Below are 26,836 nucleotides of genomic sequence, written 5' to 3'. Positions count from 1 at the left end.
CGTCCGCTAGATTTTGTTCCCTTTAGATCTCCAAATTCAGTATTTTTAATTGAATTTTGGCGATGATTACAAATTATCCGCGCTTCTGAGAGCAATCTATGAAGCAGAATGTGATAATCAATGGTTGAATTTCTTGATATGAGCCATGATTTTCTTGTTAATTTATGTTTTGGGTTGTTGAAAAGTTTGCATATTTTTCATATCTGTTTTGGCAGTGATGACTAAATTTACAGCTTTATGCCAGTTCTGCTTCAGAAAATTCGTGATCGAGAGAGCTGTTTCATACTCTGAGCCTTCAGTTTATAAATTTGATTTCTTTTGTGTTTTTTTTAATGATTTGAAGTTTGTGTTCATGTGGCCTATGATGATTCAATCCGCTTGTTTGAGGTGTGGTGGAGCTGAGACCCTGTTTTCAGGGAGAACCCCTCGGCGAAGCCACATTTCATATGACATTAATGGATTTAGCTGAGGTTTCGGTCTAACTTATTGCATCCAAATAAAATGTTTTTGTGTCCGTTGCCTGATCTGCCATTTTATGTTTTGAAAATCTTCTTGTTACAGTTTTGATTTGAATATTTTGTTGTTCTGACCTAGGATGATTGCATCCGCTTGTTTGAGGTGTAGTGGAACTGAGACCCTGTTTTCAGGGAGAACCCCTCGGTGAAGCTACATTTCATATGACATCAATGGATTTAACTGAGGTTTTTAATCTTAATTATTGCATCAAAATCCAGCGTTTGTGTGTTTGGTTTTTGTATGATAAGATTAGGTGCTAAGATTAGACCCTAGCAACATGTTCTTTGTTTGTGTGTTTTAAATCAAACACTGTTAATGTTTGTTTTTCTTTCTTTTATGTTTGATTTTGAGTTTTAACTATACCCTTGTCCTTAATTCGATTAGGTTTAGGGTCTGAAAAACTCATAAATTTTGGTGTTGTCTATCAGCTTCATCTCTTGTTACTGGTGGAGAATGAAGTTAAACAACAACACTACATCTAATCGCTTTCAAGCTCTTTGTATTTTGGATTTAGGTGAAAATCATTTGAAACTTAATCCGATTTGAATTTCTCCTGAATATGAATGCGAAGAATTTGGTAGGGTAACGTAATAACTATTTTAAATCAAATTTTCCATGAAACGGGTTGCTGCTGGTATTTACTATTTTTTACCACTAAACAAAAACATTTGGTTCTACAGAGTCTGAGAAATCAAGGGGTATAGCCGCGCGGCTATACCCTCCTTCGAATATTGAATGGTAGCCCTTATTTAATTACTAATTATATTTCAAATATTATTTATTTAGTAGTATTTAAATATTTTAATTAATTTCTTAAATTATTCAATATATAGTAATTGATTATTTAAAATTTTCGTACAAATTAGTTTGTTTAGTTTAATATTTGTAATTCAGTAATATTTTAGTCTTATTTAATTATTTTAATCAGTAATTATTTTTATATATTATTTCTTTAGTGAATAATAATATTTAAATATATTAATTAATTACTTCTTACCATATTTTTTCTACCTAGCAAGTTTCTTTGACGACGTTTGCTGTTAACTGTTCCCAAAGTAGATGTGCATCACTTTTAATATTATAACTAAAAGCTGCCATAGCCGCTTGCGGACACTTTTGTTTTACTAAAGAGTATAGCCGCGCGGCTATACTAGCCGTGTGGCTATACTACCGGGTTCCCTTTTAGATCGCCCAAAAAAAAGCGGCTATGGCAAGAGGCTATACTGTGTAAATACAATATATTTAAAGAGGATAGCCGTTCGGCTATACTGGCGTCCTTTTTGAAAATTTTTTTTAAAAATAAATCATATAGCAGCGTATGTACTTGGATCTTTTTTTTTTTTTTTTTTTTTACAACTATAATTTTTTTTCATGATTTTTCTTCAAAAACCCTTTAAATAGAATATTTTCAAAGTATAGCTGGGCGGCTATACGCTATAAATGGAATATTTAAAAGTATAGTCGCTGCTATACCCTTTAAATTAGCATGATCTGAAATTCTCTTTTGTAATTACTTTAATTATCAATTATGTTTTAATTATTGTTTACTTAGTGAATAATTAGTGTTTGAATATTTTATTAAAGAATTTTTTTTATAACAAGTTAGTTACTATTTATTAAGTAATATGATTTATGAAGTTAATTAAAATATTTAATACTAATTATTCAATAAAGAAATCATAATTAAAATATAATTGTAGCTAACTAGAAAATGACAAGTACACGTTGTAATAGCTGTGTTAGTATATACTAATCATTGGTGCAAATCACCAATCAATTCTGGCCCATCATCATTGGATGCATAACCTATTCCAAATCTTAATTAGTCGTATAATCGCTTTTTATCTATTTGTTAAGTTCATGTGTCATGTATGCAGACTGTGATCAGGGTTCTATTTGTTAGAGGCCACTTTTCATCCATCAGAAACAGTTCAGAGATTGGTTGATGATCTCCCAAAACCAATTGGCAATGGGAGGAGTAGCCCAACTCCTTATAAACCCTTGCTAAGTTTCTCAACTTTCCAATGTAGGATTCTTTACCTTCACATTCTCACACTCCTCACGAAAGTAGTTGCTCGACCAGAATTACCATTCTACATATGTATGCAGAGTGAATCAAAATATTGAATTTTCCATACATGATTATGCAATAGATTCTAACATTTACTTATGCAGATGCTGCTCCTCCTAAGAAGCAGATAAAAGACACGTCACAGGATTTTTACTCTGCTGGCTTTGTTCCTAGTGTAATTGCGTATTTTTCATATGATATACCAAAAGGTTAGCACATGCTTTTTGGTCTCATAACTTAAAATGAAATATTCACAATGAAGACACTTTTCTCTATGATTATGAGGTTGCCCGTTTGGGGTGACGGCAGAGGAATCAGAACTTTTACCTGAAAATTATTTCACTGATGTAATCATATGTATCTTTTGATTGTAAATAGCAATGGCTAATGTGAAATGTTTGATTATTGTAATGTCATGTCCAGCAGATGATGCTTCAGATACCAAGTCAGGTCCCTTCCTTCAGGAAGAGATCATGTCTTTTAAAGGTTTGGAACTCCTCTCTAAGCATGCAAAGCCTGTTGAGTCTGCACCAGAAATGATACCAGAGGCATCACCTCCTGTTGTTCAAGAGAAGAAGCCTGCAGAGAAAAAACCCGTTAAACCAAAGTGGCTGAAATTGTGACATGAATCACATGAGTTCTGTAAATTGAAGAGCGCAACTCCCTATCTTTGAGATTGTGCTGATTCTGACCGTTATTTGATGGCTGCAACTTGCCGTCGGATATTTGTTAGGAGTTTAAAGAGATAACTTTTGCATATGGCGACACTTGTGCTTTGCTAAGGTGGTTCATATTTTCTAAAACAATGTATGAATGTTAACCATATATGAAATGTCAGTGACTGTGCTGCTAATTATTTTGCCTTTTCATCTTACATTTTTGAATATTTTGTTTAGTGTTGGCTAGGCATTTGTATTGCCTGTTTTCCCAACTTCCTTTTTCTGTGGTATCAAAGGGGAGAGGATATAAATGGCAAAGAAAAACATACGGGGAAGAGGGAATTTGGACACTCTACACTCTACAAAATTTAATCGAGCGGTTTCGAATCGTGTATGGGAGTTCATGTCGGAAATTGCCACCAAATAGAAAATAAATGTTTTCAACTAGGAATATAATTTAAAGAAATATTTTTTTTATCTACTACTGGGTGTTAAAAAAGCATTAAAATTTAACCTAAGTCAGGAAAATAAAAATATATTAAATTTAAAATAAAAAAAATAAAAAAAGGCCCAGTCCCGCCTAGTCGGATTTCTTTATTTTATAATTTTTTTTCCTGATGATTCAATCGCCTTTCCCCGGAGATTTTTTATAATTTTAAAGAGAAACCAGTAGCTCCTGAACATAGCTTTGCCTAACCGAAGAAAACTATCGAACAAGCATTTGGCCGCAAGCGCCCGGAGATTTTTGATAATTTTGAAGAGAAACCAGTAGCATCTGGAAGTATTGCTCAAGTGAATGGAGCTGGTCAACAGGCGAAGCCCATAGTAGTTGCCGTAAAGGTTAGGCATCCTGTTGTTTGCGAATCGATTAGGAGAGATTTTGTTATAATCATCTGGTAGCAAAAATTTCAAACTTCATTCCTGCTTTAAAGTGGTGGAGATTGGATGAGAGTGTACAGCAGTTTGCAGTTTTTATCATGTCTCAAGTTGATCTTGCAAGGGAAAGCTGCCCATTTGTGCATCCTGCTGTTTTGGTGGAAACTTATGAACAAAGGGAATGTGTCGATGATCTTCAAAGGCATGATCGGATTAAATCTGCGCTTGCTCACACACATGCACTTTTGAAGATGCTCCTGGAACTGGTAACATACATACATATATATATATATATATATATATCTTTAATGTTGCTTGCAATGCATTTATGCTTTTGGACTATTTTGATTGAATTGTGTTTAAATCTTTTAAGTATCTTGTTGTGTCTTAAAGTTTGTGAATTATACCAGTTGATGTACCTGAATGTGGTCTGAATACATAACAAATCCTGTCTCAAAGCATGAATTTTGTCAAGTGATATATGTGTAGTATTCACTCCTTTTTTCGTTTAGTCATCACTGTGTGTGTTATGGTTGTAGACAAAATGCAGTTCCTCAATGATATTATGAACTCAGGAAGCTTCTGTTAAAAGTTTCCCTCATCAATAATCTACATTATGTATTTGATTTAGTCTATATTTGGCCAAAGTTTCTAATCTTCTTCTTTTTACAGCAAGTGGAGGAGGCATTCGCTTTCTGGGGTACTCCAGAAGGTGTTCTGGTCCATCCTGCTGAGCGTATGCAGTAGTTACTGGAGAAAGTTTGGTGTCATAGAGTCAATGTCGATGGCAATGTCTGTACTGTCATGGTAACCACTTAAAAAAAAAAACCTCTGCCAACAAAGTTTCATCGGCATAGGTCTATTCCGGCGACAATTTGCCGGATTAGACCTCTCCCGACGACTTTACGTCAGTAGAGGTAACTTTTATCGGGAGAAGTATAATCCGGCAAATATTGGCCGGCATAAAACTGTGCCGACGAAATCGTCGGGAGAGGGTTTTTATTTATTTATATTTATTGTTATATTTAAAGCGTATAGCCGTGCGGCTATACTCTATAAATAGAATTTTTAAACGTACAGTTATTCGCTATAAATAAAAACTTTTAACAGTATGGCCGCGCGGCTATATCCTTTGAATAAAATATTTTCATAGTATAAGCACCTAAAAAGATAAGCAACCTAATTTTTTTTTTTAAAATAAAAAAATCAGATGCCTAGGCGTTATTAGGTGGGTCTCTTTTTTATTTATTTAACTTTGGTTAGTATAGCTGCGCGGCTCTTTTGGGTAATAGATAGTATAGACGCGCGGCTATACTGCGTAAATATAATTTGTTTAACGTGTATAGCCGTACGGCTATACTGGCGTCCCTTTTTTTTTTTTTAAAAAAAAAATATTTTTATTTTTAATAAATAGTATATAAACAACACGAACCGCTGCTTCTCCTTCATACTCTTCAGTCTCCATCGAAGCCTTTACCATCTCCTCTGTTCAATTCTGTTTCAGATAATCAAAATTCCATTATTTTATTTGTTTAAATATTGCTGAATCACGCACGATGCACCCCGGGCTTCTCTGAGAGTTCTCACTGAAGATGAAAGCCCCAATGCTCGTGCTAAAACGTCGCCGTTAAGTGTTGCAGTTTAGCTTTGCTCCCCACGGCTTTTCTGTGTCAAATCGACGGCCATATCTCTCCCAAGCTTAGCCCTTTTTATGAATTTCAGTACTGTATGTTACGCCTCGACACACCTTAAGCCTGTTTTTGAAGATTCTCCGAAAACAGAGCTAGTCATGGAGGCGCAAAGCGATTGCGGTGTCAACGTGGGGGTTTATCTGTTTTGATGGTTTTGCCTCTAAAAACGTCCGCTAGATTTGTTCCCTTTAGATCTCCAAATTCAGTATTTTTGATTGAATTTTGGCGATGATTACAAATTATCCGCGCTTCTGAGAGCAATCTATGAAGCAGAATGTGATAATCAATGGTTGAATTTCTTGATATGAGCCATGATTTGTGCTTTTTCTTGTTAATTTATGTTTTGGGTTGTTGAAAAGTTTGCATATTTTTCATATCTGTTTTGGCAGTGATGACTAAATTTACAGCTTTATGCCAGTTCTGCTTCAGAAAATTCGTGATCGAGAGAGCTGTTTCATACTCTGAGCCTTCAATTTATAAATTTGATTTCTTTTGTGTTTTTTTTAATGATTTGATGTTTTGAATTTTGAGTTCCTGTGGCCTATGATGATTCAATCCGCTTGTTTGAGGTGTGATGGAGCTGAGACCCTGTTTTCAGGGAGAACCCCTCGGCGAAGCCACATTTCATATGACATTAATGGAGTTAACTGAGGTTTTGGTCTAAATTATTGCATCCAAATCAAATGTTTTTGTGTCCGTTGCTTGATCTGCCATTTTATGTTTTGAAAATCTTCTTGTTACAGTTTTGATTTGAATATTTTGTTGTTCTGACCCAGGATGATTGCATCCGCTTGTTTGAGGTGTAGTGGAACTGAGACCCTGTTTTCAGGGAGAACCCCTCGGTGAAGCTGCATTTCATATGACATCAATGGATTTAACTGAGGTTTTTAACCTTAATTATTACATCAAAATCCAGTGTTTGTGTGTTTGGTTTTTGTATGATAAGTTTAGGTGCTAATAAGGATGTTACAATCCAACGTGTTTGAGGCGTAGAGAAAGCGAGACCCTGGTTTTGCAGGGGAACCTACTCGTGGAATCTATGTTCTCTTGACAGAAACGATGCAGCTGAGGCAGGCAACATGTTCTTCGTTTGTGTGTCTTAAATAAAACACTGTTAAATGTTTGATTTTGAGTATTAACTATACCCTTGTCCTTAATTCGATTAGGTTTAGGGTCTGAAAAACTCATAAATTTTGGTGTTGTCTATCAGCTTCGGCGCTTGTTACTGGTGGAGACTGAAGTTAAACAACAACACTACATCTAATCGCGCTTTCAAGCTCTTTGTATTTTGGATTTAGGTGAAAATAATGTGAAACTGAATCTGATTTGAATTTCTCCTGAATATGAATGTGAAGAATTTGGCAGGGTAATATAAGTAACTGTTTTAAATCAAATTTTCCATGCCCTAAATAAAAGTTTTGCTGCTGGTACTTACTCTTTTTAACCACTAAACAAAAACATAACTCTCCCTAGTTTTTTCTAGGGAGTCCGAAAAATATGGGTAATTCTACCGCATTTTTATACCATATTATGTGCCACCTCTATAATGGAGCCCACCAATACAATAGGGTCCACCTCTATTGGCTCCATCTCTGTTAGAGAGGTGGTACACAATGTGGTATGAAAAATGTGGTAAGCCTAGTGTTTTTCGAGCGGGAAAGACATAAAAAGAAAATATAAATGATATACTTACCACATTTTTATCCTACATTTCTGTACCACATGATGTGGTATGTCCATATTATATGCAACATCAATTAAATCAATGAAGTGTATTTTTAATTAAGGCAATTAGAAAAACTAATACTGGAATAATCATAAAAGAAAAGAAAATATTAAATAATTTTAATTGATGTGGCTGTCCACATCAGCTGTCACATAAGATGGTATAAAGATGTGGTATACAAATGTGGTAAGAGTAGCATTATTTCGTACTCAAATCGCACTCAGTGACACATTCATAAGCAATTTTGCTTTCAATATTGTTACTTTTATTGCATATAGTTTCTCCACGTGATATAGGTAGTCGCAAGGGGAAATACTGTAGTTACCATTTTAAATAGAAGATAGTTTGATTTGTTAATTTGCTGCAATTTCAAAGAGTATAGCCGCGTGGCTATACTCTCCGAATATATTGGAATATTTAATAGCATCTGTCATTTAAATATTCGAATAAATTTAAGGAGTATAGCCTGTCAGCTGTACTAATTAAATATTTGAATATTGATTTTTTATTTGTATTTGTATTTATTCGAATATGCCTATTTTATTTTTATTTTTTAAAAACAAAATTAGTTTTTTTAGTTAAGAAATATCTTAGCCCTTATTTATTACTAATTATATTTCAAATATTATTTATTTAGTGATTAATTAGTATTTAAATATTTTAATTAGTAATAAATATTTTAAATAGTATTTAAATATTTTAATTAATTCTTAAATTATTCAATATATAGTAATTGATTATTAAAAAATTTCGTACAAATTAGTTTGTTTAGTTTAATATTTGTAATTCAGTAATATTTTAGCCTTATTTAATTACTTTGACCAGTAATTAATATTTAGTTATTATTTCTGTAGTGAATAAATATATTAATTAATTACTTTTTACTATATTTTTTCTTCCTAGCAAGTTTCTTTGAGGACGTTTGCTGCTAAATGTTCCCAAAGTAGATGACAATATATTAATTAATTACTTTTTACTCAGACTATAATATTATAACTAAAAGCCGCCATAGCAGCTTGCGGCCAATTCTCCTTTTGTTTTTGTAATAAAGAGTATAGCCGTGCGGCTATAACGGGGTCCCTTCTTACAAAATTTGAAGTATAGCTCATCGAAAAAAAAAACGAGGCACGTCCTTTTAAAAAATAAATAAATAGTATAGTCGCCTGACTATAATATGTAAATATAATATATTTAAAGCGAATAGCCGGGCGGCTATACGGGTTTCCTTTTTGAAATTTGTTTTTTTTAATAAATCATATAGCCGCATAGCTATACATTTAAATATATACTTGGATCTTCTTTTTTTTACGATAATTTTTTTTCATGATTTTTCTTCAAAAACACTTTAAATAGAATATTTTCACAGTACAGCCACGCTACTGTACGCTATAAATGGAATATTTAAAAGTATAGCCGCACAGCTATACCTTTTAAATACCATCATCTGAATTTCTCTTTTTTAGTTATTTTAATTATCAGTTATGTTTTAATTCTTGTTTACTTAGTGAATAATTAATTTTTAAATATTTTATTAAAGAAAACAATTTTAAAAATTAGGTACTATTTATTAAGTAATATGATTTATGAAGTTAATTAAAATATTTAATACTAATATTTCAATAAATATACAGTTAATTTCTTTACTTTTGTTCTTTGGCCAACTTCTTTAATTTAATGTAATTAATATCTTGTACCTTTTTAATTACTTTAATTATTATTTCTTTAGTACATATTTAAATATTTTATTGATTTCATAAATTACTTCATAAATAATAATTAAATATTTTCAATTATTTTATGGACTTTGGTTATTTATTTATTTATTAAATAATAATTAAAACATAAGATATTCAAAGAGTATTGTTGAGTGACTATATTATTAAAATATTCTAATATATTTAAGGAAATATGACAAGGGCACCTAAAAAGATAAGTAACCTCTTTAATTAATTTTTTTAAAATAAAAAAATCGAATGCCTAGGAGTTTTTAGGCGGGTCTCTATTTTATTTAATTTTTTAATAATTAGTATAGCTGCATGGTTATATTCCGGGTTTTTTTTTTTAATTTTTAAAAAAATTAATAGTATAGCTGCGAAGCTTTTCTTGGTAATAAATAGTATAGCCGAACTTTGGAAATATAATATATTTAAAGCGTATAGCCGTACGGCTATACAGGGGTCCTTTTTTTAAATATTTTATTTTTAATAAATAGTATATAAACAATACGAGCCGCTGCTTCTCGTTCATACTCTTCAGTCTCCATCGAAGCCTTTCCCATCTCCTCTGTTGCTTGTTGTTCAATTCTATTTCAGATAATCAAAATTCCATTATTTTATTTGTTTAAATCACGCACGTTGCACCCCGGGCTTCTCTGAGAGTTCTCTCTGAAGATGGAAGCCCCAATGCTCGTGCTAAAACGTCGCCGTTAAGTGTTGCAGTTTAGCTTTGCTCCCCACGGTTTTTGTGTGTCAAATCGACGGCTATATCTCCCCCAAGCTTATCCCTTTTTATGAATTTCAGTACTGTATGGTACGCCTCGACACACCTTGAGCCTGTTTTTGAAGATTCTCCGAAAACAGAGCTAGTCATGGAGGCGCAAAGCGATTGCGGTGTCAACGTGGGGGTTTATCTGTTTTGATGGTTTTGCCTCTAACAACGTCCGCTAGATTTGTCCTCTTTAGATCTCCAAATTCAGTATTTTTGATTGAATTTTGGCGATGATTACAAATTATCCGCGCTTCTGAGAGCAATCTATGAAGCAGAATGTGATAATCAATGGTTGAATTTCTTGATATGAGCCATGATTTGTGCTTTTTTTGTTAATTTATGTTTTGAGTTGTTGAAAAGTTTGCATATTTTTCATATCTGTTTTGGCAATGATGACTAAATTTACAGCTTTATGCCAGTTCTGCTTCAGAAAATTCGTGATCGATAGAGCTGTTTCATTATTGCTTCCAAATCAAATGTTTTTGTGTCCGTTGCTTGATCTACCGTTTTATGTTTTGAAATCTTCTTGTTACAATTTTGATTTGAATATTGTGCTGTTCTGACTTGGGTTGATTGCATCCGCTTGTTTGAAGTGCAGTGGAGCTGAGACCCTGTTTTCAGGGAGAACCCCTCGGTGAAGCTACATTTCACATGACCCCTGGGTTTTTTGTAATTATCTTTTCGATAAATAGTATGGCCGCGCGGCAATACGTCGGTGTGTTTTTAATTATTTTTAAATTAACAGGATAAGAGGTCGCTAAATATAATATATACTCTGTAAATATAATATATTTAAATAGTACAGCCGCCCGGCTATACTCCATAAATATATTTAAATATTTTTTATTTTTATTTTTATTTCTTCAAATATACCTATTTTATTTTTATTTAGTATTTAAATATTTTATCTTAAATTACTCAATATATAGTAATTAATTATTAAAAAGTTTCGTACAAATTAATTTGTTTAGTTTAATATTTGTAATTAAGTAATATGTTAGTCTTATTTAATTACTTTAATTGGTAATTAGTTTTTAATTATTATTTCTTTAGTGAATAATTAATATTTTAATATTTTAATTAATCTCAGAAATTACTTAACAACGTTTTATTTCTAGTTGCCATTCGTAAAATCCATCTTGTGAATTAGTAGTTCCAATTTTTCTTACCGAACCTTGTGTCTCAGGTCCTCCATGGACTAATTATAAGTTAGAACCATGAACCAAGTTGAAGGCCAAATTCAAGTGTCCATCCTATTAGAAAAAATTGTGCTGGTAGTGATAGGCTTCGGGCATGTACAGGGATTCCCTTTGAAGCTGTTAGGTCTCTTCTTTTTCTGGACCTTTTTATTGAGAGATTTCTCAATATATCTTTCTATTGAGAGATTTCTCAAATATATTTAAGGAACACCTTTTAGAGTCTTCTATGAAATTTTTTTTAATGATCCAAATCATCTATTTTTTAAGTTTACATTCATAGATCATCCTTGCAAAAACTAGACAAATCGAAAACCGTTTCGACATCCAATTGTATCTTACAAAATCAATGAATACGATGCTTCAAGAAAGTACTAAAATTTCAATAACTCAATTGAGTTGTCAAATGATATCGAATTCAAGTGATTTTTTTTTTTTATAGAGATGATATTTGAATAATTATCTGAAAAATAGATGGTTTGAATTAGCAAAATACAATGTGAAGTAAGTCTTACAAAAATGTCCGTCAAATAAACTTATTTGAATGATCCTTCAATAAAAGCTGTGTTCTCTAATACGAATGTCCTTATTTTACTAATGTACGGACAACTTTTGTGTGTGCATTCTTTATGCTAATAAAATCAACTCAGACACTTTTCTCACTTTCCTAGTATTAGTACAATAGAAAACAGGCTCAAGCAACACCAAAAAGTCAAGCAACAAGCAACACCAAAAAGTCAAGAAGTCAAGCAACACCAAAAAGTCAAGCAACAAGCAACACCAAAAAGTCAAGCAACACCTTTAGATTCGGCTTTTCTTCATTGGTGCTTGTAGATAGAACTTGGGGGCTGTTTATATGCTTTAGTGTCTTTTTTTAATGATAATAATATGGAAAAGAAGAGAGTTACACAAAACAAAATGGAAATGGCTTCCTTTTCATTGAATGAATAAATTCATTCTCATCATGGAAAAAAATAAAATAAGTCCGGATAATGAGTTGTATTCGGACGTCCGCATTTGAGAATATCTTTATACAAAGAGCTTCAATTGGAGGATTCTTTAAATAAACTTATTCGAGGATACCTTTGTATTTTCTTGACGGGAACAAAGTTTCTCATTGTTTGTGCTCTCAAACTCAATATTATATTATCAAGTTTTAAAATTAGGTTAATTCATAGATGAATGATTACTAGGTTGCATATATTGAGAAAAATATTTTTAATAATATAGATGATGTGGTTGTCAAAATATGAAAACTTGTTGAGGACAATTATGAATTGTAATGAATCTTTTTCTTTTTTTTTTTGGGTCAAAATTATAATTGTAATGAATAGACAATATTATTTTTGATGTTTTGGTATGTCTTGAGTTCGAAGTTTTTATTGTTTATATTTTTGAGAGGCCCCCACACATGTAAAATCTTGGCTTCGCCACTGTTTATGGCGTATTCCATATTGTATTTCACTAATCCAAACCATCTATTTTATAAATATCCATTCAAAGATCATCTCTATAAAAAATAACTTCAATATAATATCATTTGACCATGAATTACTGAAATCTTAATACTTTCTTGAAGCATCGTGTTTATTGATTTTGTTGAACACAATTGAATGTCAAAACGGTTTTCGATTTGTTTAATTTTTTGCAAAGATGATATGTGAATGTAGACTTAAAAAATAGATATTCGGATCGTTGAAAAAAAATTCATAACATACCCTAAAAGATGTGTCCCTCAAATAATATTTGAAAGATCTCTTTTTAAAAGGGCACTGTATCCCCATATATATATATATTATCATATCAACATTGACTTGTTCGTAAAATTTCCATTATTTGATCAATTATTTCAAGCAAAATAATCTGAAGTACGTAGCACATGATCAAGTAAAGATTGTCAAATTTTTATAAAAACAAAATGTCAAATTTTACTTTTATAAAAACAAAATGTCAAATTTTACTTTTAGTCCTTATAATAAAAAATATATCACTACTATACTATTATAAAGACCGCCCAAAGTAATTGGAGTAGCATACTTTACTAAAAAAATATTATACAACTTAGTCAAATTAGTTTGAACGGACGTGCTTTTCAAACTGCACCGTAATTTAAATTTCTCCCTCTATAATTTAGATTAAATTAAAATATCATATCGTTTGTACATAAAAAAAAGGCTTAAAGGTCAAAATAGTCCCTGTGTTTTAATCATTTGGCCAATTTAATCCCTGTGTTTTTAATTTGGCCGATTTAGTCTTTGTGTTTTGCTCCGTTAGCTAATATTGTCCATTCCATTAAATTATTATTAAAAAAGTTCATTAAAGTTTTAAAAACTGTAATTGTTTTAAATAAATAAAAAAAATTACAAGTTCACTTTAATGATTAACAAAATAAAGGCCTGCAAGCCTCAAATTCTCCGATTGATCACCACCGATTCAACCCTCTAATAAAAAATTCTCCGATTTGCATCAACACCGCCAGTCTCTTCTACATGCCTATAATACAATCCATGGGGTGAATAAAAACATTAGCAAGAGTAAAAGGGTCTCGACAGCCATGAAAAGAAGGATGAACAAGAACAAATGGATTGTTGGCTCCTGCAATCATGCTTATCCTTTATCTTATTAAGCTTACCTGCTAGCCTACTGTTGCACTGCCTTGTGCTTATTTTTGTTTCTCTTAACAAAATTAAAAAAATTTGGAAACCCAACCTCTAAACCCTCTTCTTCTCTCCAGTAGCCAAAACCAAACCACCATGAGCGATCCCACCCAGCCACTTCCCCCCTGGAATGTGGTGGCTGTCTTTTATTTTTAAATTTTAAATTAATTTTTTATTAAATAATTAGAGATTTTTAATTAGTTTAAATAACATTTATGAATTTTTTAAACAATAATTTAACGGAATGGACAACATTGACTAACGGAGTAAAACACAAGGACCAAATCGACTCAATTAAAAACACGGGGACTAAATTGGCCAAATAAATAAAACACAGGGACCATTTTCACATTTAAGCCTAAAAAAAATATCAATCGACCTAAAATTTATGTTTAGATCCGTATAAAATACTATAATGCCACATGTCGATCTAAAACAGGCCCAGCCTACATCTTGCCTACAGCTACCATCTAATCAAGTTACTGTCTTCGACCCAAAAAAAAACTCATGTTAATGTCGGAGGATCCAACTCATCCACAACAAGGCCCACGTGTCCATTGAGTAACGACTAATATAGGAGCTCCTCTTTCTCCTCTTTCTCCTCTTTCTCCTCTCTCTACTCTTCACTTACTGTCTTCTTTGATCAGCCTCTCAATTCTGGTCAACTTATGACGATCTCGTCCTTCTTCACCAGAGCTTCAAGAGCTTTCAATGGCCACCCTGTTGCCTCCAAGCTTCTGGTGCTCTGTACTCTCAGGTTCTCAGTTCTCTACTTTCCCCTGTTTCAGTGATTCGTTTTCCTCCTCAATTCTTGTTTACCCATGTTAACTTTTCCTTTCTTGTTTCGATCTGTTTGGCTTCTGAGCAAAATGTAGGACTAGAAAATGAGATGGCAAGCTTGAATTTCAATTTTTTTGCTTCCCTAGGATATAATGACATTCTTTTTTAAGTTTTGGTTGTATTTGACTTAGTTCAAGTATCATTTTTTCTATTTCCCATGAAAGCAAAATGGCATAATCCATAAACTCTGAATCCAAATTTTTCTATGAACCTCAGTTTTCTTAGCCACACACCAGAGACTTAGCCCTTGTTTGGTCACTGAGAAAACGGAATTAGAGAAAATATATTAATTGTAAATGTTTAACTTATTCTTTCACTGCGGCAAAGAACCCGTACCCCTCACGTTATTCCTTTGCTTGCTTAGTCTGTAGGCTAGGATTACACTGAATGCACATATTCCAAGTAACGTGATATAGATCTACTAATAAAAGGGCTAATTGAAGACGTACACTAGTTTATTACTTTAACTTTTTTATTTGTTTTTGAACTGTTACTTTTTTTTTTTTTTTTCCTAGTTAACACCAAAATAAACTTTTTTGAAAGTAGACAGTAGCTTTTCTTGCCTCAATGTAATAGACAAGCAAATATAGACAAAGTGTTGATCACATTTTCTGTTTGGTTTATTTTTTGGATGATTGCAGTAGTGGAGGTCTCCTGGCGTATGCAGAATCACAGTCAAACGTTGGCTCTCCTAGTGTTGTTGATGATAAACCAGATGAGTCCAGGAAGAAGAGAGTGGTGGTGCTTGGGACAGGATGGGCTGGTACTAGTTTTCTCAAGTATCTTGATGCTTCAGCTTATGATGTTCAGGTTGTTTCACCCCGGAATTATTTCGCGTTTACCCCTTTGTTACCTAGTGTCACATGTGGGACGGTTGAAGCCCGAAGCATAGTAGAACCAGTTCGAAAAATTATAAAGAAGGTAAGCAACACATTCAAAAGTTGCAGGAATTCTTTGTGTGTTTATATATTAGTTGTATGGAAAGATTGATCACGTACAAATGTATATTAGTATATGTTGCAGGAATTCGTTGGCATTATGTTCACAAGTTCCAAACTGTAAGCCAGAAATTAATGTTCACAAGTTACTTCTATGTCATGGCAGAGAAATGGAGAGATCAAATTTTGCGAGGCAGAATGTGTCAAGATTGATGCTACAAATAAAAGTGTTATCTTGCGGGCTAATTTTGGCACCAACTTGGTGGGAAATGATGAATTTTCCCTTGAATATGACTACTTGGTCATAGCTATAGGAGCACAAGTAAACACTTTTAACACTCCTGGTGTAAAGGAGAACTGTCATTTTCTGAAGGCAAGTGAGTTTATTTTCATGCAAGTGGAGCAAAGCAGCATTTAATCATATTTATGCTTTAAATTAGGTTGCTTGTTCAATTTTCTTAAATGAACTTGTGTATCTTAAAGTCTGTCAAGAAAACCAAGTTGCTCTTAGTCTTCTTTCATAAGGTGGTGATAGGAAATTTTCTAATGAAGCATATTTGACTTCACATGCAGGAAGTAGAAGATGCTCAAAAGATACGTACGAGTGTGATAGATTGCTTTGAAATGGCTGTACTTCCAGGTCTAAGTGAAGAGGAGCGGAGGAGAAATCTTCATTTTGTAGTTGTTGGAGGGGGTCCTACTGGTGTGGAATTTGCTGCAGAGCTGCATGATTATTTCCAAGAGGATTTAGTCAAGTTATATCCTATGGTTAAGGATCTTGTGAAAATAACAGTGATCCAATCGGGAGATCACATCTTGAACATGTAAGAAAGATGCATCATGTTTTATCTTATTATCGCTTTTTGGAATCATTTGAATGATAAACCCATTTTAGCTTGATTCCACACTTCATTTATGTGAAGTTTCAGCAACTTGTTTCTGTAATATTGAAGTATGGGACCAATGAACTTATACCAATCACGGAAGCTCACCTTCCATGATTTGAAACTTTTCTTATTTCAAAAAGTGAATAGGCAAGTTCACTTCAAGGAACTCATTAAAATTTCGTATCCTCTCTCTGTAGGTTTGATGACAGAATTAGTTCGTTTGCTGAGCAGAAGTTTAAAAGAGATGGTATTGATGTTCAGACAGGATGTCGGGTTGTCAGTGTTTCTGATAAGGAAATCACAATGAAGGTGAAACCCAAGGGCGAGGTCTGCTCTGTGCCACATGGGTTGGTTGTGTGGTCTACTGGTATTGGGACTCGTCCAGTTGTGAGTGACTTTATGAAACAAATTGGGCAGGTTTGTTTCATAATTTTTATGCCATCCAAAGCCTGAGAAATATAGAATTTACATTATAATCAACTGGTCTTGTCGGATTGATGGTTTTCACAATCTGCTTGGACTAATATGGATGCTACATGGGTGACATGCTCAGTCAAATCATAATTTATATTCTGCTCCATGTGCAGGCTGATAAACGTGTTCTAGTGACTGATGAATGGCTGCGTGTAAAGGGTTGTGAAGATGTGTATGCCATTGGCGATTGTGCTTCAATTACTCAACGTAAAATCATGGTATGCAAAACCTTTACCTCTTTTATATTCATCATTAGAATTTCCGTAAGTGCTGGAAGCCTAGATTTATTATGGTGTAGTATGATGGAGCAGCTTCTTGAAGTCAAAATATATTGTATATTTAGTGTTTGTTTCTTATATTTGAAGTAGTTTTTCACACATTATTGCTAAAACTGGTATCCATCTTGTCACCTTTAGGAAGATATCTCTGCCATATTTAAAGCTGCGGACAAAGATAACTCTGGTACCTTAACAGTTGGTGAATTTCAAGATGTAATTGACGACATCATCATAAGGTACCCCCAAATGGAGCTCTATTTAAGGAGCCAGCATGTGCAGGATTTGAAGGACCTATTGAAAGATCCTGAGGGTAATGATAGGACGGAAGTGAACGTTGAAGAATTTAAATTAGCCCTTGCTCAAGTGGATTCACAGATGAAGAGTCTGCCTGCAACTGCACAGGTATATGTCTTTTATCTTGTAGTTGGAGTAAACTGGTTACTTTTAGTTATGAGGTATGATTTCATGTCGTCCAACTGTAAGAAAGGGACGCTCAGTTTCTACACTCTTTCGGCATTCAGGTTGCTGCTCAGCAGGGAGCATATCTTTCTAGATGCTTTAACCAGAGAGAGCAGCGCAAAGAGAATCCTGAAGGTCCTAGACGTTTTAAAAGTTCTGGGCATCATGACTTTCGTCCCTTCCGGTATGCAATATACTTCAGGCTCGTCTCACTTGCACCCTTTATTGTTTAAAAATGGGAATGAAAATTTCCATAAGTTCCATAACTGCCTTTTTATTTGTCATTCTAAATTGCTAGCAAAATCTCACTTTGACTTGACACACAATATATACTGTCCAGTTCATTCTGCATATGCCATTTTCTTTATTTTTCCTTTCCTAACCAATGAGTTGCTTGTAACTTGTGAATCACTAGGTACAAGCATTTCGGGCAATTCGCTCCGTTGGGGGGAGAGGAAGCAGCCGCAGAGTTACCTGGAGACTGGGTTTCCATTGGCCATAGCACTCAGTGGCTCTGGTATTCCGTATATGCAAGGTGATCTTAATTTGCTTGCTTCTGGTAAACAAGAGTTATAACATACTATCTGCAAGATTGAATCTGATTCGATTCAATGTTTTCCTTATTCAGCAAGCAAGTGAGCTGGCGGACTAGGGTCCTTGTGGTATCTGATTGGACCCGGAGATTTATTTTCGGGAGAGATTCAAGCCGCATTTGAATAGGGCCAGCATATTTCTTTCACCAGTAAATTATGAGTGTTTGCATCTGCTTCATATGTAAATTCAGAGAGAAATTCCTTTGTAGGCTGTAGAAAAAATTCCTTGTGATGTGATTCATTCATGGCCAAAACATCGAATTTTACTTACCGCAGTAAATATGTTGTTTCTATCAATTCTTCTGAATGTGTGAAGAAGTGGGATGTTCAAAGCCCATGTGAGTTTGGAGACATTGCGTTTAACTTCTTGACATGCATGAGATAATTTTCAGAGAATTAAAAACCGGAATTTTGATTATTAACCACAACATCCAAACAATATCATAGGCTACAACTTAATTTACAACCCTGTCTCCCTGTCTTGGACTTTTAGACAAAGCACACGTGTCCTACTTTTTCTGGTCTGACTAAGTCAACCTCGGACCCAAAAGAATAGAGTGCCCTTTTTTACGTGACAATTGTACCTTAGGCTTCGGGCCCTGATTTGAAGTAATAACCTTCACTCACATACCCTTCCATTAGAAATTGTCACCTCAATATTTGGCAACCAGATCACTGTCTCAATCCAAAATCATATATATTCCGGCATTACACTTTTCTTCCTTTTCTTTTCGAGAAAGAATCAGAATCAGAAACTGGGTTTCACAATGTGGGGACACTCTTTCTATGAAAGTGCCTCGAGGCTCCTTCGTCAACACCCATCTGTGTCTAAGCTTCTTGTTGTTGTCACAGTCAGGTCTTTCATTTCTTTTTAACATGCATCTTATATTAGCTTTCAGTAGTTTTGGTTTATCTTTTGAACAGTCAGGTTTCTTTTTTTCTTCTCTTTTTTCGGTTTATTGTCGTTTTCATTAGCGGTTCTAGTGTTATATGTTTGTGCTGATTATATATGAACATGCACATATTATGCATGCATATGTATGGTTGATTCATGTCCGTATTGTATATGAATCTCTGCATATCTTAATTCTTCCTTGTCTGACTTGCATTGTATATATTGCAGTGGGGGAGGTCTAGCGGCATTTCATGAAACCACACCAGTCCACACTGTATATGCTGATTCAGTTCAGGAAGACCAAATAGCCAAGAAAAAAAAGGTGGTGGTACTTGGAACTGGTTGGGCTGGAGTCAGTTTCTTGAAAAATTTGAAGAGTTCTAATTATGATGTTGAAGTGGTGTCACCCAAAAATTATTTCTTGTTTACTCCTTTGCTACCAAGTGTTACCTGTGGCACAGTGGAAGCACGCAGCATCGTTGAACCAATTCGATGCATTACTAAGAAGGTTAGTATGCGATAAAAGCCTAATTGATATGGTATGATTATTGATTGATGGAGATACTTAGACAATAAGGCTTAATTTCTTTTCATTTGATGATGTGGCAGAAAGGTTTAGAAGTTCAATTTAGGGAAGCAGTATGTCATAAAATCGATCCCAAAAAAAAGAAAGTTTACTGTCGATCAACTCAAGACACAAATCTGGGTGGAAAACACGGTGAATTTAGTGTAGATTATGACTACCTGATCATTGCCATGGGAGCTCAATCAAATACATTTAACACCCCTGGTGTGGAGCAATATGCTCATTTCTTGAAGGTATCTTTATTTTTTAATTCTTCCCTTGTTGAAAAGTATGGTATGGAGCAAATGCACATTTAATTAAATCTTTTACTTAAAGCACTCTACTTTCAAAAGATGAAGAAATAAAATTCATTTTTATGTTGTTGGGTTTTAACTTTTAATTTGTAGGGAATAGAAGATGCTATGAAGATCCGTCAGTCTGTGATTAACTGTTTCGAAAGGGCAAGTCTTCCTTGTGTAAGCGAAGAAGAAAGAAAGAACATTTTGCATTTTGTATGTGTTGGTGGTGGTCCAGCTGGTGTGGAATTTGCTGCAGAGCTTCATGACTTTGTTAAAGAGGATTTAGCCAAGTTATACCCTTCAGTTATAGACCGCGTACAAATTACCGTTATTGAGGCAAGCGATCATATTTTGAACATGTGAGGCCATGAATGCTTCTATATTAGGATTTAAATGATGATGGTGGATTAATCTTGGTAAATATGGCAAGTTAATGGTTGCATTTGGTTTGGTCTTACAGGTTTGACAAGAGAATTACTGCATTTGCTGAACAAAAGTTCTCCAGAGATGGCATTGATGTAAAAACAGGTTCAATGGTTGTAAAAGTAACTGATAAGGAACTCTCCACCAAAGAAAGAGCAACAGGCAAAGTTTCACATCTACCTTATGGGATGGTTCTCTGGGCAACTGGTATTGGGCCTCGCCCGGAGGTTATTGATTTTATGAAGCAGATTGGTCAGGTTTGTTGCTAATTTGTGCTTATTTCCAATCATATGGAGCTTGACTTTGGGCTTGAAACTTCAATTAATCAGCGTTGTATTTGTTTGAGCACAACAGAGTAACAGGCGTGTTTTGGCTACTGATGAATGGCTGAGGGTGGAAGGATGTGATGGTGTATATGCTTTAGGTGATTGTGCAACAATAAATCAACGCAGGGTCATGGTATATATATTTATTGACAAGCTACCTGTGTATTTTATATGCATTATAGAGCACTTGTTGAGCAATCATTCATTAGCTATATGAAACTTGTTACCATTGCATGGCAATCTGTTGTCAGGAAGATATCGTAGAGATATTCAGAAAGGCAGACACAGACAAGTCTGGTACTTTAAACCTTGAGGAATTTCAAGAAATCATGGATGACCTTGTGGAAAGGTATCCTCAGTTGGAACTTCACTTGAAGAGCAAACAGATGAGGAATATTGATGAATTACTGGAAAAGAGTTGGCAAAATCCGACCGCTGAAGTCGATATTGAAACGTTTAAGTCCGCTCTATCACAAGCAGATTCTCAGATGAAAAATCTTCCTGCAACAGCTCAGGTGAACTAATTAACAGAAGATTCTCAGAACCTCTAACTCAGGCATCCTAGCACTTTATTAACTTGTCCTTTTTTCCCCCCTTTCCAAATTGTAATATTCTAGGTAGCTGCTCAACAAGGTGCCTACCTTGCCAACTGTTTCAACCGTATGGAGGAGTGTGAGAAGTACCCTGAAGGTCCCCTCAGGTTTAGGGGCGTTGGACGCCACTGTTTTCAACCCTTCAGGTGAAACTTTGTTGCCAATCTCTAGTCAAATATCTTATCTAGCATAGAAACACAAATTTAAGATGATATAAGCTGTTATATGTGGTCAATGGTGCAAGACATCCTGATCCATGATCTTAGTATAAATGCTAGAAGATAAATTTTTATATGATTTAACCCAAGGTATAAGCATTTTGGGATGTTTGCTCCTCTGGGAGGAGAACAAACGGCAGCTCATCTTCCAGGAGATTGGGTCTCAATTGGTCACAGCACCCAGTGGCTTTGGTACTCAGTATATGCTAGGTAAATTTATGGTAAAGATTCGCTTGAACCGGTCATATTCATATCACCATTGTCTGAACATTCTCCCTATATTTGCAGCAAGTTAGTCAGTTGGCGCACAAGGGTGCTGGTGGTATCTGATTGGGGAAGGCGATTTGTATTCGGAAGAGACTCAAGTCGCCTTTGAGACCAGACGGAAGCCTAAGTCACACTAGAACTCTGTTTCCACCACTTTTGTCTTCCAATATTAGGCGGAGCATTGGTTCCATTTCTTTATCAGTGTCAAACTTGTACTGCGATTGAGATTATGATGTTTTTGTACTGCATAAATGCAAATAACTCGCTTGTTTGTATTCAGCATTTCAGCTAGCGGTTGTCTGTTTTGTTTTTACCCTTTGGGGTTGTGCAAACATAATATTCATCCCAACACAGTCTCCTCACTCAGGTTTAATTCTGTTTTGCTTTTCTAATTTCTTTCAGAGTTAGATTTAAGTAATTTTTTCAATACAAGCCATTGTATAAACTAGAGGGGAGGAGGTTTCTCACACACAAACAACTAAAGCTATGGGAGTTCAAACCTGAGACCTCTCGTCTGCAAGTCAAGACACTTTTCTACTAAGTTAAGACCCCGACATATTTAAGTAACTTTTACAGCTCCTTTACAAGACACAAACATCTTCTATTTTTGGTCAAAGAAGGCAACTATGTTCCCCTAAATTTATACAAATTAATCATATAATGAAATAAGGCGATTTTTTACTTACAAGGGAAAATTGTGAAATACACCAAAATTTTAAAAATATATATATATTCGTAAACACCTTTGTGTGCACCTGTGTTTGAACCCTTATATTCAAAACCCCGCGAGGCCGCGCCTCAGTGAATCGGCTCCCAAGTCCTGTGACCGAAGTTTGGGCAATTCGTCGAACACCTTACCTGCAAATCCGAAAAACCCTCTGAATTTCCACAGCATGCTATCTGCTTCTTCAAGGCGTTTGCGATGCTACATAGCAGCAGCATCAAACCGATGCGCTAGCAATTTCGGCCCCAACTCGGCTCCAAATCGGTACCCGATTCACAAGCGTATGCCATTATCCACCCCACTTGATAAGCCATTGTTTTCCACTATAAGTAGCTTCATCAGCAACTCTCGGGCCTCTTCTTTCTCAGAAGAAGACGCTATAGTGAATCAAATTCTTTCCGATTTAGAAAACGCCGCTCCATTACTCGAATCGTCATACAAAAAACGCTTCCTGAGCTCCAAAGCGTTTAATCGTGTGCTGGTTGCAGCAGCCAGCGAAAGGAACGATCTTTCCCTTGTATCCCAACTTGTTCAAGTTGCAGTCGCGTCTCGTCGTCAACCCTTGAACTCGACTTGTTTTCTCACTGTCGCCAAGGCTTTTGCGAAGTCAGATGATTGTGGGGAGTTGCTCAGACTAACAAAGCAAGTCATGGAGATGACCTCTCCCAATATGACCATCATTAACAGGGTTCTCTTTGCCTTTGGTGAATGTGGAGAGATTGATAAAGCGCTTCTGATCTTTGCCCAGATGAAAGCTTTGAATTTTGTACCAGATTTGTACACCCACAACACCATTTTGGAGATCTTGGGTTGTGCAGGTCGCATTGATGACATGCTGGGTCAGTTTGGGTCCATGAAAGAAGCTGGTATTGACCCAGATGTGGTTTCTTACAATGCTGTGTTGAACAATTTGAGGAAGCTTGGGAAATTCGATATTTGCTTGTTCTATTTCGGGGAAATGGGTGAAAATGGAGTTCAGCCAGATTTGCTGACTTATACAGCAATGATTGAGAGCCTGGGCCGATCAGGAAATGTTGATGAGTCACTGAGACTCTTCAGTGAGATGAAGGCGAGGCGGATTCGTCCTTCGGTGTATGTTTACCGGTCACTGATCAGTAACCTGAAGAAGATGGGGAAGGTGGACTTGGCATTGAAGTTGATGGAGGAGATGAATTCATGTGATACAGAGTTTGCTGGTCCTACGGATTTCAAACGAAATAAACGCTTGTAAATAGTTAGAAGCAGATATTTGTTTTGGTTTTGGACTTTGGAGGTCTCTTGGTATTGCCATTTGATATAGTTGTATGGTTCTTGAAATCTGCCATTCACTTTCTGTGGTCATTTGCAAAGTGATGCTTATCATTAAGACATTGTTTCACATAGGCAAGGCACACAATCAGCTCATGCTTCTTGCTCTATCATATATGCTAGGATGTCAAATTATGGTAATGTCAAATGTTGTTGAAAACCCAAAAGAACAGGTTTGTTGTTATTAGCAGACAAGGGAGTGCAATCCAACAAGAAAACATTCCCAAGAGGAAATCTTAAAATGTTTCATACTGATTACTACTACTCAGATTGTCAAGGCTGAAACAAATACATCTTGCAAGGAAAGCAAGGAAAATAGCTTCATCTATTATTGCACAGCAGAGAAACTACAGACTTGCAAACCCATTGACAGAAATAGAAAGCATACTTACTCCATAACAAGAGTTATGGCTCACCAAAATCAAGCTAAACTTCAGAACAAAAGTTAACCAATTCAGTGGAGGTAAGTTCCTCCATTATTCCACTTATTCTTCCCCAGCAGCTTCTTCTGCAAAACTCAATTCCTGGCAAAACTCCTCCTTGGTGCTAAAGTAGGGCTTCATCCCAACCAATTCAGCTACTCTTTTGGCTGGCCCTGAACCCCTTGGAGTATCATTCCCACATCGGACAGTCCTAATCTTCGGAAGCACATCACCCATCTCAGCAACATTGCAAGGTGACTTATCCTCCTGCTGTACACCTTGGTACACCACTATCTCACTTGGAATGTCCCACCTCTTCTTCACCCGGCTCTCCGGCCCTTGGCTCCTTGATGTCTCCCGGCCAATGCCACGTGGCTTTCCTACCAAGGACACCCGCCTCTTATCACACCTCTTACCATCATCCTTATCATCCTCAGGCCAAGACCTCTTCCGGCCATCACTCACTGCCGAATTACCAATCTGATTGTACCTGCTTGCCACAACCCTCCCAGCCTTGAATGGTGTTTTCTTTGCAGCCATAGACTTCTCACCTCCATCTTTAAAAAGCTTCTTGGGTTCAATTGATGCAAGAACCTTGTCTTCCTTCTTCACAGGCCTTTTCGACCCTCCAACAGTAGTTGCAGCCTGTTTAGGAACTTGAACCTTGGACACAGTTTTACGCGATTTCGGGCTCAAACTCAAACTCTTGCCCCTCTCTTTTGTAACCCTCAATTCATCAATGTCCTGAAGCTTCCAAAAGCAAGATTTCCGGCGACTCTGTGTTGCCTGAACAGGGGTTATTTCAAGCTTACCAGGCCTCCGAAATCCGGCTCCAGCTATAATCTCCGAGGGTCCCAGACTCATTCCTCTCCTATTACTCTTTGGTGTCGCTCTTAACATTAAAGACTCGATCTTTTTTAGCCCCTCTAAATTCTTAACACTCTGTTTCGGCTCCATGAACTTCGCCGCCACAACCCTTCCACGCTTTTCTACTGTCTTCTCGTTCCTCTCAGCCTTTTCGAGTTTAAGCGCTTCGAGCCTCGAAGACAATCGACTTATCTCCTTCTCAATTGCTTCAATCTCCGCATCAATCTTCCCCTCATCTCGAACTTTCTCTTCTCTTTCTTCAACCTCCTCAAGACCCTTTTTCTTTGCGACCACCGAGAATGGCTCAATATTAGTATTTGTGTTCAGCGGCTTAAAGGGTACTGAAGATTTGACGCAAGCAGGGGTTTTCAGAATCGCGGGGCTCAGATTCTCTTTGCTGCAATCGGATTCAAACGACTCGGAAGACCGATTCAGCAAGAGGGGTTGTAGTAGATCAGACCAAGAAGCTTTGATGGCGGAGGAGCCTTCAGAGTCTTCGTTGTCGAAGGCGGCGTTGTTCCACACTTGAAGGTCCTGTGCGTTAATGGCATCTGGGTATTGAAAAACACTCATTTTCGCTCACTGGGTACCAACAATTTTAGACAAAGATAATCGACGATGGGTTGGTTCTTTACCTTGGTTTCTGTATTGTATGTATATGTTCTGATTCTCTGTGATTCTTGGATGAGAGAGAGAGATAGAGAGAGGGGGAGATCTTGATTTAGAAGAAATTCTGGTATTTTGAGATTTTTGACCGTTGGGAAGAAATTAAGACGTTGGGGTCATTTTGAGGCTCCGTGTAATCGTAGCCGCTGGATGCTAAACGGCTCCTATAGACGCTCCGATTTGATTTAAAGTTTTCTTTTTCGTTATTTTTGGACAGATTTGTTTTTCGACCTTTTATTTATTATTACGTTTATTGCTCTGTTTTACTCTGAACGGCCATCTATTTCTTATATTATTTTCGGCTTAAATGTTAAAATAGTCTCTGTATTTTATCATGTTGGCCAATTTAATCACTGTGTTTTTAATCTGGCCAATTTGATTCCTGTGTTTAGGACCGTTAGTCAATGTGATCCAATCCGTTATATTTATGTTTAAAAAATTTAAAAACTGTTTAAATATTAATAAAAAAATAGATATATTTGAATTCAATTTAAAAATGGATAATCAAATAAGATCTCTAATTTTGGTCTGGGCTTTTAGTCCCCTTGTTACAAAATAATAATAAAATCTAAAACTAAAAGAAATTAAAATCAAAGGATGATACCACCATCCAATCTAGCCCCCACCCCCACCACCCTTCTTTCTTCTCTCTCTCCCAACAACAACCCACCCCAGCTACTTTCCGCAGCCCAGACCCAAAGGCCCCAACTCCCCTACACACACACCTACCTCCTGAACACAAATCCTTCCCACCCCTGCTCTCTCTCTCTCTCTCTCTCTCTCTCTCTCTCTCTCTCAAACAACCCCTACCGCCCAACCATGTCCTAGCAAGATCTTCCCCAACCCCATTATTCCCTGGCCATTTGTCCCATCCCCAGCCGAGCCGCTCGGATCCTCTAGCCTACTCTGGTCGTC

At 35.7% G+C, this 26,836-nt stretch overlaps 5 protein-coding genes and 14 non-coding genes across 20 annotated transcripts; 18 read left to right on the top strand and 1 right to left on the bottom strand.

Moving 5' to 3' along the window:
- The first annotated feature begins 57 nt into the window (after nt 1–57).
- Nucleotides 58–146, top strand: LOC117623662. The gene has a single exon (XR_004585190.1). It is a non-coding gene; the product is annotated as a small nucleolar RNA U36a (small nucleolar RNA).
- Nucleotides 147–206: 60 nt separating this feature from the next.
- On the top strand, nt 207–298 carry LOC117623689. The gene has a single exon (XR_004585214.1). It is a non-coding gene; the product is annotated as a small nucleolar RNA Z223 (small nucleolar RNA).
- Nucleotides 299–357: 59 nt separating this feature from the next.
- LOC117623636 lies at nt 358–472 on the top strand. Its single transcript, XR_004585165.1, has one exon. It is a non-coding gene; the product is annotated as a small nucleolar RNA Z278 (small nucleolar RNA).
- A 116-nt stretch (nt 473–588) lies between these two features.
- On the top strand, nt 589–703 carry LOC117623635. Its single transcript, XR_004585164.1, has one exon. It is a non-coding gene; the product is annotated as a small nucleolar RNA Z278 (small nucleolar RNA).
- Nucleotides 704–886: 183 nt separating this feature from the next.
- On the top strand, nt 887–996 carry LOC117623654. The gene has a single exon (XR_004585182.1). It is a non-coding gene; the product is annotated as a small nucleolar RNA snoR97 (small nucleolar RNA).
- Nucleotides 997–2,565: 1,569 nt separating this feature from the next.
- On the top strand, nt 2,566–3,456 carry LOC117621946 (plant UBX domain-containing protein 1-like; the record flags this gene model as incomplete). The annotated part of the gene is made up of 3 exons (XM_034352472.1): nt 2,566–2,617; nt 2,692–2,796; nt 3,014–3,456. Coding segments are annotated over 3 exons (354 nt in total), but the record flags the coding sequence as incomplete, so codon positions are not given.
- Nucleotides 3,457–5,671: 2,215 nt separating this feature from the next.
- On the top strand, nt 5,672–5,812 carry LOC117623664. Its single transcript, XR_004585191.1, has one exon. It is a non-coding gene; the product is annotated as a small nucleolar RNA snoR134 (small nucleolar RNA).
- Nucleotides 5,813–6,036: 224 nt separating this feature from the next.
- Nucleotides 6,037–6,125, top strand: LOC117623661. The gene has a single exon (XR_004585189.1). It is a non-coding gene; the product is annotated as a small nucleolar RNA U36a (small nucleolar RNA).
- A 68-nt stretch (nt 6,126–6,193) lies between these two features.
- On the top strand, nt 6,194–6,285 carry LOC117623690. The gene has a single exon (XR_004585215.1). It is a non-coding gene; the product is annotated as a small nucleolar RNA Z223 (small nucleolar RNA).
- Nucleotides 6,286–6,352: 67 nt separating this feature from the next.
- LOC117623637 lies at nt 6,353–6,467 on the top strand. Its single transcript, XR_004585166.1, has one exon. It is a non-coding gene; the product is annotated as a small nucleolar RNA Z278 (small nucleolar RNA).
- A 116-nt stretch (nt 6,468–6,583) lies between these two features.
- LOC117623634 lies at nt 6,584–6,698 on the top strand. Its single transcript, XR_004585163.1, has one exon. It is a non-coding gene; the product is annotated as a small nucleolar RNA Z278 (small nucleolar RNA).
- Nucleotides 6,699–6,965: 267 nt separating this feature from the next.
- Nucleotides 6,966–7,075, top strand: LOC117623655. The gene has a single exon (XR_004585183.1). It is a non-coding gene; the product is annotated as a small nucleolar RNA snoR97 (small nucleolar RNA).
- A 2,811-nt stretch (nt 7,076–9,886) lies between these two features.
- On the top strand, nt 9,887–10,027 carry LOC117623666. Its single transcript, XR_004585193.1, has one exon. It is a non-coding gene; the product is annotated as a small nucleolar RNA snoR134 (small nucleolar RNA).
- A 224-nt stretch (nt 10,028–10,251) lies between these two features.
- LOC117623660 lies at nt 10,252–10,340 on the top strand. Its single transcript, XR_004585188.1, has one exon. It is a non-coding gene; the product is annotated as a small nucleolar RNA U36a (small nucleolar RNA).
- Nucleotides 10,341–10,407: 67 nt separating this feature from the next.
- Nucleotides 10,408–10,499, top strand: LOC117623691. The gene has a single exon (XR_004585216.1). It is a non-coding gene; the product is annotated as a small nucleolar RNA Z223 (small nucleolar RNA).
- A 3,948-nt stretch (nt 10,500–14,447) lies between these two features.
- Nucleotides 14,448–18,645, top strand: LOC117621442 (external alternative NAD(P)H-ubiquinone oxidoreductase B1, mitochondrial). The gene is made up of 10 exons (XM_034351923.1): nt 14,448–14,636; nt 15,361–15,640; nt 15,824–16,030; nt 16,231–16,481; nt 16,742–16,961; nt 17,132–17,236; nt 17,435–17,698; nt 17,818–17,939; nt 18,171–18,290; nt 18,384–18,645. The coding sequence occupies exons 1-10, from the start codon at nt 14,548–14,550 to the stop codon at nt 18,469–18,471; spliced, it is 1,746 nt and encodes a 581-aa protein (XP_034207814.1). The 5' UTR covers nt 14,448–14,547; the 3' UTR covers nt 18,472–18,645.
- A 167-nt stretch (nt 18,646–18,812) lies between these two features.
- On the top strand, nt 18,813–22,221 carry LOC117621441 (external alternative NAD(P)H-ubiquinone oxidoreductase B3, mitochondrial-like). 2 transcript variants are annotated; one of them, XM_034351920.1, is made up of 10 exons: nt 18,813–19,204; nt 19,472–19,751; nt 19,853–20,062; nt 20,216–20,466; nt 20,568–20,787; nt 20,885–20,989; nt 21,108–21,371; nt 21,474–21,595; nt 21,758–21,877; nt 21,956–22,221. In XM_034351920.1, exons 1-10 carry the CDS (start codon nt 19,116–19,118, stop codon nt 22,041–22,043), a joined length of 1,749 nt encoding a protein of 582 aa, XP_034207811.1. In that variant the 5' UTR covers nt 18,813–19,115; the 3' UTR covers nt 22,044–22,221. The 2 variants fall into 2 exon arrangements, with proteins under 2 accessions (XP_034207811.1, XP_034207812.1); XM_034351921.1 differs by lacking the exon at nt 21,758–21,877.
- A 443-nt stretch (nt 22,222–22,664) lies between these two features.
- On the top strand, nt 22,665–24,133 carry LOC117622880 (pentatricopeptide repeat-containing protein At1g11900). Its single transcript, XM_034353677.1, has one exon. It carries the CDS (start codon nt 22,828–22,830, stop codon nt 23,887–23,889), a length of 1,062 nt encoding a protein of 353 aa, XP_034209568.1. The 5' UTR covers nt 22,665–22,827; the 3' UTR covers nt 23,890–24,133.
- Nucleotides 24,134–24,197: 64 nt separating this feature from the next.
- On the bottom strand, nt 24,198–26,036 carry LOC117622878. The gene has a single exon (XM_034353676.1). The coding sequence runs from the start codon at nt 25,826–25,828 to the stop codon at nt 24,452–24,454; it is 1,377 nt and encodes a 458-aa protein (XP_034209567.1). The 5' UTR covers nt 25,829–26,036; the 3' UTR covers nt 24,198–24,451.
- Nucleotides 26,037–26,836: the final 800 nt, after the last annotated feature.

The sequence above is a fragment of the Prunus dulcis genome, chromosome 3, assembly GCF_902201215.1.
Source record: "Prunus dulcis chromosome 3, ALMONDv2, whole genome shotgun sequence".
Lineage (NCBI taxonomy): Eukaryota > Viridiplantae > Streptophyta > Magnoliopsida > Rosales > Rosaceae > Prunus > Prunus dulcis.
This window is presented reverse-complemented; position numbering and strand designations above follow the sequence as displayed.